The sequence below is a fragment of the Oenanthe melanoleuca genome, chromosome 3, assembly GCF_029582105.1.
Source record: "Oenanthe melanoleuca isolate GR-GAL-2019-014 chromosome 3, OMel1.0, whole genome shotgun sequence".
Taxonomy (NCBI): Eukaryota; Metazoa; Chordata; class Aves; order Passeriformes; family Muscicapidae; genus Oenanthe; species Oenanthe melanoleuca.
Window position 1 is genome coordinate 52,225,953 of NC_079336.1, and position 14,723 is coordinate 52,240,675.

The 14,723-nt window shown below is 36.6% G+C and overlaps 1 protein-coding gene across 16 annotated transcripts in view; it reads right to left on the minus strand.

The window, feature by feature from the left end:
• EPB41L2 (erythrocyte membrane protein band 4.1 like 2) overlaps window positions 1-14,723 on the minus strand; it is a 107,908-nt gene that overhangs the window by 50,688 nt on the left and 42,497 nt on the right. For all 16 annotated transcript variants that reach the window (XM_056486321.1, XM_056486324.1, XM_056486314.1 and 13 more), the window contains exons 3-4: window positions 10,884-11,356; window positions 9,750-9,962 (exon numbers count right to left, since the gene is read on the minus strand). In XM_056486321.1, coding sequence (XP_056342296.1) covers window positions 9,750-9,962; window positions 10,884-11,342 — 672 coding nt within the window. In that variant the 5' untranslated portion in view covers window positions 11,343-11,356. The remainder of the gene's footprint in view (window positions 1-9,749; window positions 9,963-10,883; window positions 11,357-14,723) is intronic.

Consider the following 14,723-nt stretch of genomic DNA (forward strand, 5'->3'; position numbering starts at 1 on the left):
ACTTCTATGGAAAAACTTGTGTTCCTAGTAGAATGTCTGTAAACATGAATTGAGCTGTTGTGATCCAGTCAGTTCAGAAGTTAAAAATATTATAAAAGAGAAGGGCACTCTTAAGCAGGCAGCATCATGGTTTGCACAGTTTGTTACATTTACCAATGGATTCCATTTAATTTTCTACCAAGGCATTTGAGATGTCAAGTGATAGTCACAACCAATGTGTAAATTAGAATACTATTCTTATCACATGCATGCATACAGATACACTTATGCATCCATATATCCACACATGTGTTTGTAGCACAATAAATACTAGCACTGAAAACAATGAAATATTAATTTTCCAAATTATAATGCAGAAATACCAGTAAATATGCAAGTCCATCCTTGCTCCCACAGGAAGGGGAGCACATTCAGCCTAGCTATACCAAGAAGCTGAGAAGTGAGATGCTCACAGAGCCAGCAGTTTAAAACACTAGAGTACTCAGACCAGCAGAATTCTGCATTGCTGCCAAGTTATGCTTTCCTTTAAGTGAGAACATAAAAAGAACACATATAACCAAGGTTATTCTAGTACCAATTTCAAGCCTGTATTTAGACACCACAGATGTCACCTCATAAAACCAGAGGTGGTTTATCTCGTTTACCTCCTTCTCAAAAAAAGAGTAAACCAGAGCAAAGCAATTGCAGCTGACATACACAGTGGAAATTTCTATGCAACTGGGAATTAGGATATCATGGATCTGTTTGACTATATAAGAGTTGCCAACTACTGATGCAATATAAATATTCGCAGCTCCCAGTTCTGTTCAATACATTTATCTATGATAGGGATGCACAAGTTGAATGCACCATTAGCAAGTTTGCTGATTATACTCAAGTTGGAGGTGCTACTGACTCCCTTAATGGATGAAAAACCCTACAGAGCAATGTGGATAGATCAGAGCATTGGGAGTCAGTGACATTAAATCTAGCAAATGCCAGATTCTGTACCTGGGACAGAGTAATTCTGGGCACAAGTATAGACTGGGAGAGGAGTGGCTGGAAAGCAGCCCTGCAGAAATGGATCTGGGAGTGCTGATCAGCAGCAGGTCTGTGTGAGCCAGCAGGGAGAGCCCAGGCAGCCAGGAGGACAAATCCCATCCTGGGGTGCAGCAAACCCTGTGTTCATCCAGACAAAGGAGGTGATTATCCTGCTGCACTCAGCTTTGGTATGGCCACACCTCGAGTACTGTGAGGAGTTCTGGGGCCCACAAATTAAAAAGAATGCGAAAGTCCCTGAATATGTCCAGAAGGCAACAAAGCAGGGCTGGAAAGAATGCCCTTTGAGGACTGGCTCAGGACTATGGGCTTGTCTAGGTTAGAGAAAAGGAGGCTTGAGGGGTGGCCTCACTGCTCGCTACAGCTTCCTGAGGAAGGTGAAGAAGCAAATGCTGAGCACTTCTCCATGGGATCAGTGACAGGACATGTGGGAACAGTTCAAAGGTGCACCATGGAAGGTTTAGATGTGATATTAGGAAGCATTCATTTACTTCAAGGGTGATCAACCTGTGTAGCTGGCTTCCTAGGAGGTAGCTGATGCCCCAAGCATGTCAATGTTTAAAGGTCATTTGGACATGACCTTTAGGTCAGCCTTTGTGACATGGGTGCTTCCCAACCCTTAAAGGGTTGATCATCTGGCAGCTGACCTCAATGACCTTTGGAGATCCTTTCCACCTGAAATAGTCTATCCTATTCTTATTCCTGCCTTCTCCTTTCTCTAGCAGCACACACAGAGGAAACCCTCAACACTTCTCTCAGCCCTGCACTAGGAGAAAGGATTGAATGGGTAAACATGTCCCAGGCTAGGCACTGAATGTCTCTGTGTGGGAAGGAGCCATGTACTATTGATGGGCATGAGAGCTGTGGATTATCTCAAACTGATTTAACCATTCTAAGAAATTTGGGGCAGGGAGCCAACAAAAATCAGTACAGTTTTTAAAAGTTTTCTGTGTTCATTCAGTTAACCTGGATTTCCACAGAATGGCAGAACTCCACATATCTCTTCAGAGATCAAACCCTTAGCCGAATGCAGGACATGCTCCCAAACTGAGTGACTTTCTGAAGTGTGCTATACCTGTTATTTCCCCAGAGAATTTTTTTTCTTCTTGTACTTATTTTTAGAAATCCTTGAGTCATTTCCCTTGTAATAAAACATTTTATTATATTTCAGAACAACAGTACTCCATCTGAGCAAAGGTCCATCTCCAAAGTGGCTAACCACAAATGGCCACAGGCAAGCACAGGAGCAGTACCCAGGAGCTGACTAGCTATGAGACTGGTATTTACCTGAAATGCCAGGGTTTTTTCAGCTCCAAAAACATTTCTAAAACCATATTTAGAGGAGGAAAAAGGATTCAATTTAATTTAATTTTCCTGAATCAGTCTAAGAGCCAATGCTCACAGGCATTAACACAATGCAATTCTATAACCATGCCCAGGCTAATGCATTCTTCAGTTTTGTTTTAAAAATCAAAACATCCCTTGCAGTCTGGCAAAGGCAAGGCCACAGAAAAAAGAAGCAGCTGGAATATGAACCAGGCAGTCCCTGCTTCCCCAGACCTGAAGAATAAGGATTGATACTGCTCACACAAAAAAGAGGAGGAGATGTGCAACAGCCTGGGCTGTTTTTGAAATTATGATACATATCAATGACAAGTGTATTTTTTTGGCTGCAAAAAACTGCTTTGCTGTGCTTCTTGGCCAGTGATGCATGAGAAGTGCTCTCATGCCTGGCCTGCAATACAATCCCTGTATTGCATGCAGGGAGAGCTGAAAAGTGCCAGGTCCTGATGCTGCAACAAACCAGACTGCCTTGTACAAACAAGAACTGTAGGGAAAACCAAACCAAGGGACTACAGGAGCTCACTCCTGCTACAAACTTGGAGTGGCAAAGAAAGACAGAGCAAGGGCATGAGTGGTGCCTTGGAAGTGCAAAATCAGCAGGAGAGAAAATAGGTGGAATGGCCCAAAGGAGCCTTTGGCAAGGGGCCTTGCTCAGTCCTGCAGAGGAAGGCAAAAAATCCCCAGGGACTGAGATGACTTCATACATAAACATTACTTTCAGTGGTGTCTGTTGAATCTAGACAAATATTTTAAAAATGTGCCAAATTTAACATCATCCCTATTTTCCTTTTTCTAAATAAAAGATGTCATACTTTAAACAGACCACTTAGTGCTTGAATAAACCTAGGCTAGACATCTGAGCAGTCAGAAAAAAGATTTGCAAATCAAAACTCAGCTACAATTAAACATCTGTTCCATATCAACTTCATTCAGAGTTTTTTTAATTCAGGGTTAAAGATTGATCTTAATTGTACATTGAGCAAACATATTTTTACTTTGTATTAGCAAACTGTAAGTAACCATAGAGTCTGTGTCAACTCCAATACATTTCACTTGTTCATACGTGCATAAAATAGGGTCAGTGCTGGCATCCTTTAAATGCCTTTTGTCATAAATATTTAATTAGACCACTGACAATGCAGTAAACAAACCCAATAGGATCTTCATTTGCTTCTAACTAGTAATCATTATGCACTAAGTACTTGTTTTTGTTTGTTTGAACTGTGCTACTCTCTACTAAAACACAGTTTATATTTAAAACAGGAAATCTGAACTGGGCTTTATTGCAGATCCCAAATTCATTGAACAAAATTTCTTCACAATTATCCACAAAACCACAGAATGAGAGGAAAAAACAAGTTTATTTCCCCCATAAAAGAAAGATAAACATGTAGTTCACAGTAATATATTAGTAATTTATACCTCCCATAAAGATCTATTATCAGGAAAGGAGTAGATCAAAATTACAACATTTGCACTGTATTAAAAAAATTTAAATTGCTCCTAAAAATTAAGTCTTAAACATTCCGATAGTCTGCACATTCAAGCTATTAAAACTCAACTGCCATTACACCTCAAATATTATGTTATTGAATCATGAACCAAGGTTATTGTATCCTTTAATATGGTTCTGTCATTTCAAGCAAGCACAAAGGTTCAGTCACTTTTTGGCAAATGCCACTCAGTTTTCACCCTCAGTACCTTGACAACTGTCTGTGATAAACTTACAGGCTGCTATTCCTTTAACTCTATTTAAAGTAATGAAAGGTAATTGAAAGTTTTTTTTTCCACAGTTCACAGCCTGTGAAAGCTGTTCTAAGTCATGCTCCTCCAGAACTGTTCAACAATAGCCTCTTCCTCTTTCCCTCTTCGCAGGCATTCACATATTACTCTGAAGATTCTGAGGCTAAGTAGGTGTTATCTTTAAGAGTTTCAATAGTTTTAAGCTTAAAATAAATAAATTAATTGCTCATGCTCTGTGAATGCACATACTGTGTACATGTAGCTCATGTTGTTTAATATAGTACTTGCATGCAATATTATTTTCTGATTTATTTCAGAAGCAACAGAACAAAAAAAGTTAATCTATTTTATTAATATGGAACTACAATACTGAAAGTTAAAGGAATTTAATATAACATTGTAATGGAGGATATTTTGCTGCCTCATAAAACTTTACAGGTTCCAAAATAGTAATATAAAGAAAGCTTGAAGAGTGGCTGCTATAAATGTTTATAACACTACTCCCACTCAAATTTCACTCCCCAGAGCAAGTAGCCAAGATGCAGAGTACTTATTTACAGACCACAGTTTATCAACTATGCAAGATTACAATCAGCATCTCTGCATTGGTGAATTGAGTGCAGTTCATTTCTGGGAAAGATCAAAAACCACAAAACACTTCAGTGAGAATTTCAAACTATGAAGAACTGAAGAACCTAGCACAAGGTTTAACTTAATAAAGCTCTCACTCCATAGACTTCTCTAGGCAACAGTGGAGTGCCTTAGGTGTTGGATCTACACTGGCATTCAGACAAGGATATCTGGAGAACCTCCAGAAAGATTACTAACCAGGTCCTTCAAATTTGCATCTTCAAAAGTAATGAAAGTACAAAGACAGATGAGTAGTAAAAAGAAAATAATCACAAAAGAAACTGAAATATCTGTTCAAACAGTTCCACAGGTAAAAAATTATTGACTTAAGAGTTCAAACTGGCAAGTTCACACCAGTCAGAAGATCTACTAAGGCAAAATAAAGAGTTCTCAGGGAAAAGAATAGATGACTCTCAGAGGTGATAAATGTTACAAAGTAACATCAAAAAACACAAATATTTGAGATTTGCTTTAGGCTGAAATCTAAAGATCAACCATGTCAGGCATGCCTGGGGCAATGGGAAAGACATGCAAAAACAAGCCAGAAGAAATAATTCCACTGTCAAACAATACTACATGGCTACAAAAAAGAACTTACAGTAATTATCAATACACAAAACCCAATTGGCAAAGAAACAAGAAAGGTTCAAACGTATCTGTACTCCTACAGCAACATTTGGTGACAAATTCTGAACTATAGAACAGTATCAAATTACAGTCACTTGCAAATATGTTTTAATATCCCATTAAAAACATGCTAATTCACCAGGAGGGAACTTTTCTTTTTTCCCCACAATTTCACATGTAAATATACTAGCTCAACATCTTGAAGCTATATTTTTCCCAAGTGAGCATCTCCCACCCACTTCTGTTCTGTACCACTCACCACAAGAATTGACTTTCAGAACATTTTGTCATAGAAACCACTTTTTGTTCAGTCTGATGTATTTCTCAATGCAATCTGCATGTCACATACACTTCTTTTTTCCAAAAGGTGCTTTAACTCATTGCAAATTCCAAGAAAATGCCTCATTAGGCAAAGGTTACATCAATTTCATATTAACTAGACTTTAAATTGTAATAAATTACTTTTTATTAGCATAATAGATGCTAAGTTTGCACATGTACCTAATCCATCTAAAATATACAGACCTAGCTCCAGTTAGAATAAAATACACATACATACAAATTTTTAGTGCTATAATTAAGTTTATAACTGCGTAGCAATTTTTGCTGTTTTTTTTTTTTTTTTTTTTTTTAAAGCACATATGTATTCCATTTCTTACATATATTTGCATTAACTCCTCGCCTACAGGGAATCTTGCCTTACCAAGACAAGAAGACCCTTGAGAATATAAAGATTATTATTACAAAACCAGGACAGAAAACAAGTTTGTCAACAGACACAAATTTGCTTCAGCCACATTACAATTAGAGGACTTCACCAATTCACTTAAATTAATCCCTCTGCCCATCTCAGCTTCATACTACAGAACTTAAATATTTCAGAATATAGTGAACTCAATTTATAACAAGTTAGGATATACACTTGTCACTTGGTAAATATTAAATTCCTAAAAATGTTTAGTGAAGCATGGAGAGCCTGTTCTAGAACAACCTCTATAGAACTTTTGTTCCCTAGTCTAAGTCTCAGAGATGATACATCTTTTAAAAAACCAGTTCCAGATGAACTGTCATTAAACACCAACATTTAGCAAAAACTGTAACCTTTTTTCTAATACAATTGTTTTGCATATTCTATAAAACCTCACTAACACTTTACTGAATTGAAATACCATTTTTTTTAAGCTTGAAAAAGCTCTATTTCAGTCATCTTTGAGAAATTATTCTAATTCAATTTGTATCAAATGTTACTTTGCAAAATAAAAAACAAAATCGGCTTCAGTGTTGGGGGGGAATGGAAAGTGAGGAAGGGGGTGGTTATGTACGTGTAAAAACTGGTTTCTGTACAAGGTATTATATAAAACAATGTTTTCTTCTTTCCATATTCAAAATTCAAAATCCTGCTATAAAAAATTAAATATGTTGAAATGTCTTAAATCACTGGAGCTGAAGAAACATAACCACAAATATGTCTAAAACTAAATTAGCTCACAAAGCAAAAGGGAACATAAGCAGGATAGAAATCTAATTATCACGTGGACAGGAGTTTAGAGAGCAGTTTCTGGTCTACTGAAATGGCATTTCTTCCTAAGCACACAAACTATTGTCAGTGGATATTCTGTTCTCTCAGGAAAAATTACCAACAAGATAGACAGAAAAAAGAATGGAAATAAAGCGAAAAAACCTGTCATAACTCCTCATCTAGCACCTCAATCTATACTAAGCCTGCTTTTTAAAATAAGTGAAAATAGAAGGAAATTAAGAGAAAGGTGTCAGACTAATCAACTGGCACATATCATGGAATTCAGTGAGCAGTAAGAAAAGAACTGCTATTTTAGAAACTGTTCATAGGAAACGCTAGAGATATTATACCTGAACTCAACTGCCCTTCCAGACAGTATGAAGTCTTGAAGTGCAGGCTTGTAATTGTACAAATGCAGAACAAGCCTACGAGTTCTCAATTATTTAGGGATTTTATCTTGCTACAAAAAAAACTCCACCAAAAAACCCCACCAAAAAAAACTAGAGGAAAAACAGGTACTTGGATAACCATGACGAACAGGAGAGATTTTATGGAACTGCTTTTTCCTACAAGCAAAAGTAACCATATTGCTAAAAGGACCATACACAAAACTATGAATTTTTAAGAACCCAAGATGGCATTTAAAAAATGTTTCCTAAGGATAGGAATGACATTTGCTTTCCCCTCTCCCCCAGAAAATCCCAGGAAGTTCCCCTAACTGCTGGGACATGTCCAATACGGTCACGTCTGACCTTGAAGCAACACCAGCCAGCTCACTCAGTACTGATGGGTGTATTCTATAAGGTCCCATGGGATTTGTCTCTCTACCTCAAATGTTCCCACATGTAACCATAACCTTTCCTTTTTCCATTAGCTTCCAAATCACATCTTCAACCTTTTGCCATTAAACATTTACTGATCAGAACATACTCAAGCTGGAAGAGTAAAGTTTTTCTGACTGAAACAGCTTATGTTCTAACAGTAATGCATCAATGCTTTTATTTTAAGAAACAAAGCATTATTCAAGATTTTCTATTTAGATTCTAGCAAATCTAAGGTATGCAATAGCTGATTTCAAGTATTAAGTCCTCATATTATGATTCATCACTGTTACTAATTAACTGTATAATATAATATCTGATAATTGGCCACAAAACTCTCAGTACTTCATTACTGCTGAGAATCCTGATCGGCCTTGATCTGTGTGCTGACACTGAAGCTACTGCATCATGACTTTCTTTCCTTTTATGCCTGTTCCCAGGTACTGTCTTTTTATATAAAGACACATACAGTAGGAATGAACAATTGGCAAAATTTAACAGAGACTAAATAAATGGTGTTTTGTTTACATATTTTGTTTTCTTTCACACTCCTTTTAATTTATGTGAATAAAAATTAATGCAGTTCTACAAGGAAAAAATGAATAGGATTGCAAGTCAAACAGAAAAGTCTGCAATAATGTATTAGCTCAGATTTTCTTACTGATTATCATAAAGGTTTAGAATGGCTATTAGAAAAAGACAGGATTCTACCAAAAGCCACCAAATAACAGTAATGAAAACAAGGTATTTTTCAGTTTTACTTTGTCACTAGTAAGTATATATTTTAAATATAAAGAAGCTGGTCTACAGTCCATAGTAAGCTGGAAGAGGCATCAGGAATGTGAAAATCATGACAATTGCCCCAAACCAAAAACTGATTTAACAGAAAGTCAAAGGTACACTGGGCTTTGACAGCAAAAATTTTGTTTCTTTGTTTTTTAATTCTTGTATCATTTCAGTAACTTTGTAAAAGTTACTGTAAAACCAGTATTTACCCAAACAGTAAATATTGAGGTAAGACTAAAAAAGAGTATCAGAAATCTACTAGGATCTTCTGCAGAAAGCACAAACTGAAATTTCAGTGATCAGTTGACACAGCTTTCTGAGACTTCAAGTATTTTGATATGGTAGGAGAGCATAAAAAACTCTACATGTATTTAAGAACATGAATTCATCCATAAAATTGCAATCAGCACTGCTCATGTCCTATAAATAATTCAAATAAACATATAAAACAAATTGTTTTTTCACCACCTTTTTCCCTTCTTAAATTAATTTTACTATAGTTCTTACAGGAAACCCTTACTGCAAAAATAAGAAAACTTATTTCTTGCCAAATGACTTAACTGAATCATGAAAGACTTAAAATACTGCAGTTATAAACATAAAATGGAATATTCTTAAATCTGTGGTAAGCCACCACTTCATTTAAATCTCATTTTAGGATGGGGAAAAAGCCCAGGAAGATAAAACTCATGTAGCGTTTAATTAAAACAGAGATACCATTCAGATTTAAACATCCTGATTTATGTGGGGGGGGGAAAAAAAAAAAAAAATCAATCAGAAACCAACAACTACTCCAGATTACTACCCTACAGTTAATTTTTGTGAAAATGTGGAACTAGAACAGAACTTTAAATATAAATACATGTTTTATAGCTGTAATGGAGTTTTTCTTTCTGAAGAAAATTTCTTTCAAACTTTCAAGTTTAAAAAGTTTAAATTTATCTCCAGCTGAGATAACTTTAAAACACCAAATGAACTCAAGAAAACCTTATTAGCACATGTCACACTATCTTCAGAAAAACCCTGATGTTTTAGAAAAATCGTCAAGTTTGAGCTGTCAAATAATCAGGTAGTGTACCACAGACAAAATTTTTAAGAATAGACTGGAAAATTTTAAAGATGGAATGTTAAACTGAAACCTTAACTGACTCCTAGAGACAGTGTTAAACACTCAGTACAATGAAAGCAAGTTCTCTTTTCCCTATAGAAACAGCTCTTTGTACAATGGCTTGATGCCTTACCTCTAGGTCACAGCTGTATTCCGTGCCATCCAGAAGCATCACCTTACACTGCACAGTTTTGATTTTCTTTGGAGACTTCTGAGGAATGTTATCTATTTTAATTTCAGCTGTCTGCACTTCTTTTGTCTCCCTATTTTCTTTTTCTTCTTGTTTTTCTTCTTTTTTCTCTGCTGCTTCCTCTACTTCTGTTTCTTTACCATCTTCTTTGGAAGGCTATATAAAATAAAGTTAAACAAATTCAGGAAGGAGGATAGTTTTAACTTGTTCATTCCTTTTATAAGCTACTAATAAATAAAACAGTAATCATTCATTAAAGTTATGCACTTACTGGAAACACAATAACCAGCATAAGCATTAAGGTCTTCTTTTAGGGACCAGATATTCTTGCTCTTAAACCAGAGAAGGTGACTTTATACTAAAATAAACCCCAGTTTATGAGAGTCAGTGATACAGAATCTCAGACTGGTTGAGGTTGGAGGGGATCACTTGACATCTAGTCCAATGTCCCTAGGGCCACACAGGGCAATTTGCCCAGGACCATACCCAGTTGTGTTTTGGATATTTTCATAGGCAAAGACTCCACAATATCTCTGATCAACCTGTTCCAATGTCTGACTCCCCCCTTTACCACCCTAGGAGGACTATCACCTGTACCACCACCACCACCTGGCTACATTCCTTACCAAGTAAAGTTCCTATCATCATCAGAACAAAAAACATTTTCTTGTGATTTAAAATTAAAATTTCATGGCTTTAATTTTAGGGCCCTTGCCTTTTGTCATCTAACTGCACACCACTGAGAAGGGTCTGGCTTCTCTGCACTCCTTTTATTCAGGTATTAATACACATTAATAAGATTCCCCTTCTTGTCTTCCCCAGGCTGACCAGTGTCAACTGCCTCAGCCCCTCCTCATAAAAAATATTCTCTGTGTGCCTTTGCCACCCTAGAATATGAAGTCTGAATGTTAAGAGCTGACATGTAACTTCACAAAAAGCAGGTCTGGCACCTAGCAACTGGAATAGCTGTCATTTTTTCCCCAGTATGATCCCAACAAAGCTTTACATGAATTACATAATTCATTAATCAGATTTCATTAAAATTACTCCAAAGTATCTGAGCCTTCCCACACGTACCTGTATTTCAGCACTAACAGAGTGTTTTTCTTTGTCATCTGCTTTAGCATTCTCCTGGTTCTCAGCTGCTTCTTCCAAGCTCTTTCTTGGCTGAGCCGCCCCCTCCGGTGCCTGGCTTTCACTTTCTTCAACTACTTGCTCTTCCCCTGTGGCTCTTTTCTTGGGCTCATCTTTGGGCTCTGCCAAGGTGTATGACTTTTGTTTCTTAAGCCAAGGGGGAAGGAAACGAGAAATACCCTTGCTTTCAGGTGAAGATTTTTCCTTCTTCTGGCTATTTGGACTACTTTGGCTAGTTGGTGCTGGGACAGAAGAATCTTGAGCTTCTCCAGACAATGTTTCCTTGGACTTTTGATCTTCCGGAGTCTCTGATGCTTCTTCAGGCTTGTCCTTGGCTTTGTCTGGTCCCAGCTGCTCAGAATCTTTCTTTACTTCGGTCTCTGAACCAACTTCAGTTGTCATTATCACAACTGACACTAAAATAAACAACAATAAAAAATAGTTTTGTTACGTAGCATCACTACTCCTACTGATTAATTAATTTATGAATTGTAGTAATTAATAAATTCTGGTCCAATATCAAACGTATTAGGGCTAAAGAAATACTCCTTTTCAAATTTTGAGTTCACAAGTAAGACCAGTAAGCTAAAACTTAGTGCTCTGCAGATAAAAGATCTACAGTTTCCTTCTCCTTGATAAAATTTTAAGTGTGCTCACTGAAAGGCATTTGTTTTATTACTGGTACTCCTAATGCTATTGGCCACGACTCATTCAGAAGTAACTTCAGTTCTTTTTCTACTGAGCTCCTTGGCAGACTCAGAAAATGAATTTACAGAAGAACAACCACCTTTTTGAGTAAAACTGGTAGGTACTACCCCCCTGATATTCAGTGACACTTAACTAACTTAAAATAACTTATTGGAAGTGAAAGAGAAAGATTATCTAAGAATAGGACAAAAGGAAGGTGAGCATGATAGTGATTATAAAAATTGGAAAATTGTAAGTCAGTGATATCTTTGAAATTACTAATAATGCTGGGGACTATACATTTTAACTTAAAGTAAAACTGGTATAAGAAGTTCATACCAGTCAACATAAAATCATGTATAACTCTTACATCTCATCACTTCTGCTTAATCTTCCTTTAGTGAAATTAAAGGCAAATCACAATATTGTAACAATAGGATATGTAATAATGACCTTTCAACTTAACTTTGAAAAAAATATTAACTACAGTAAACAAATATTGTTATCTGCATGGCACTGTATTGTGCTGCATTGCTTAAAAAGTGTAGCATAATTACTATTTTCCAATTTATTGAAATGAACCAGCAAAAATAAGCATACAAGGGTTCCAACAAAAGTTTATAATGGTTAGATTTCATTATTCGTCACTGGTATTTACTTATAATCTTCTGAAAACAATTAATTTTAAATTGATGGTCTGTTTTTCTGGCCTAAAGTTTAGCAATTTAGCTACAATGACATCTATATTTTTATAATATGGGAACCCTTTGCACTATGATTATCTTGACTGCATGCCATTAGGCAGGAGGCTCTTAGGTTCAGGACTCTGAACTCAACTGCTCCTACCTGCCCAAAAAGAGTCAAGAAGGTTATCTAGCTCAGGCTTGATGTAATTAACTTGCACAGCACTTCAAACTGCACTTGAAGCCAATTAAGAACTAGTTTAGATCACAAGGCAGCAGCAACACTTTTCCTCCAGGTTTCCAAAGCACATCCATAGGCAGTCAGAAATAAACTAAGCCATTCCCCAATATGAAATAAAGATAAAACGAAGCTCAGAGAGGCCTAAATATACAAGAGAAGCCGTTCTGGCCAAAGAAATGAGTAATACTGAGCCAAAGGAAACATCATCTTAACAGTTATCTTACTAAGAAGCCTAGACATAGAAGCCTTGAACTATCTACAGCCAAGTACACATTAAGCCTCTTGAGACCAAAGTAGCTGCATGGTTGTGAGGATTTTTTGTTCATCATTTAACACTTTATTATCTAAAATCAAAGCATCCCCCAATGAGGAATTTAATTAAAAGTAAGTACTTTTACTGCTACACTGGAGACTTCTGAATATATTTCAAGCTTAAATATTACAGTTATGCAGCCACTTCTACCACTTTTTATAAAACCCTTCAAGTTTCAATACTACTAATAGAGCCAGGTTTCCATTTGACTGTTGAGATTAAAGAATTTGCTATTTAAAGCCATATCTTGGCTAAGTATGCTAGTTTTTAAGCTGATACTAATCAAATCACATTTTGCTATCACCTTTGTATCTTAAACAGAAATGCTCCTGTTCTTTCCAAATGGTAGGTATCTTATGAACATAATAATGTAAAACTTTATTATCAAAATGAAAAATGAACAATATCTAGAAAACCAAACTCAGATTTCCCCAAGAAAAATTGAAACTTCTGCTGTTTAGAGACATCTCCTAAGCAAAGTAAGTTACTAAGAACTAAGCAAAATAAGTTACCCTGTAAACACATCCCTATGATATTGTTCTAACAATAAAAGAAACTGAGGAAACCAAGTCACACATGATTCAATCACTGATTACATTTAGACACAACAGCAGTGGGTGGTACGAACTCGCTCAATGTGAAACAAGAAAGGTTTTGCATCTCCAAGTGTCCTGGCTTTCACAATCAAAGTTACAATTACAAGGAGAACTTGGCTTTATATTGCAGAAGCAAGGGAAACTTGTTACAGCCCCTGTCTGAAGAGGTCTGTCAATGTTCACTTAATGCCTTTATTTGATGCCCACAGCAGGAGGGATTTCTTTCATGAGCTCAATTTCCTACAAGCTTGCAACTTCAATGCTTTTCAGGGTGGAGAGGGGAGAGAAGATGAATAGACAGGAGAACCCTGCAAAAGGAAGCACACCTCTCTGCTGAGGCTGTATATTTCTTTATATTTCCAGCAGTTTCTGAATTAACTGTGAAGAGGTGGATGAGTTAACTAAACAAGGGCACTGACCAAGAGTGTAAGTTATAGTCTTCCCAAAATGCCTACCTTCTCTACCACATTAGCTTGATATATTTCTCTTTCCAGAGTTGCATGTTGGTACAAGACTTAGCCATCCCTTGAGAAACACAATTTGGTCTCACACTCCCTATCTCAATGCTCTGTTAGATCCTCCAGTTTTGTAGTTCACAGAAAAACCAGAGATATGGAGGGACAAAACACTGTAATTCTGCCATCAGCCTATTCTCACAGTTTGTAAAGCCTTAGATGTTACCTTCACTACAGTCAAGCCATCAAGAAACCTGGTTTGTTGAAAGTGGCTTTTTCCTGATTCCCTCCTGCCCTCATAGGGAGGACCTTACAAGATCTCACACAGCTTTGGTGTAACAGCCAGAAAGCAAATGGAAACAAGTAACAGATAGCATCTGTCTCAGAAGTGATACTGGGAAGAAATAAATCAGATTGCAAATTTAGAATTCTCAACTTCAACTGCCTGTTTTCTTGCTTTCCTGTCTTCAAGTAAATTCTCATTTATTCTTACTACATAGCATGAGCACACTAAATATTTTTGCCCCTATAATCTTTTGTAAGCTCTGTAACAACTGCAGCAGGATAGGGTTCTTCTTATCTCAACTCTTTTGTACTGCAAGGTAACACTAAATCTGTGTTCCATTTTGCATTGAGAAAGGACAAAACCAATCTTGCAGCAAGAGTAGACTAAAGAGAAGGAACCTTAGGGTGATGCTCAAATAAAGGATTACCAATATCTGAACAACGAAAATAAAAATCTTGGTAGATTTTGCAATTGACATTAAGCCCAATGCACATTAAACCACAAGTGATAACAGCTGTGTCT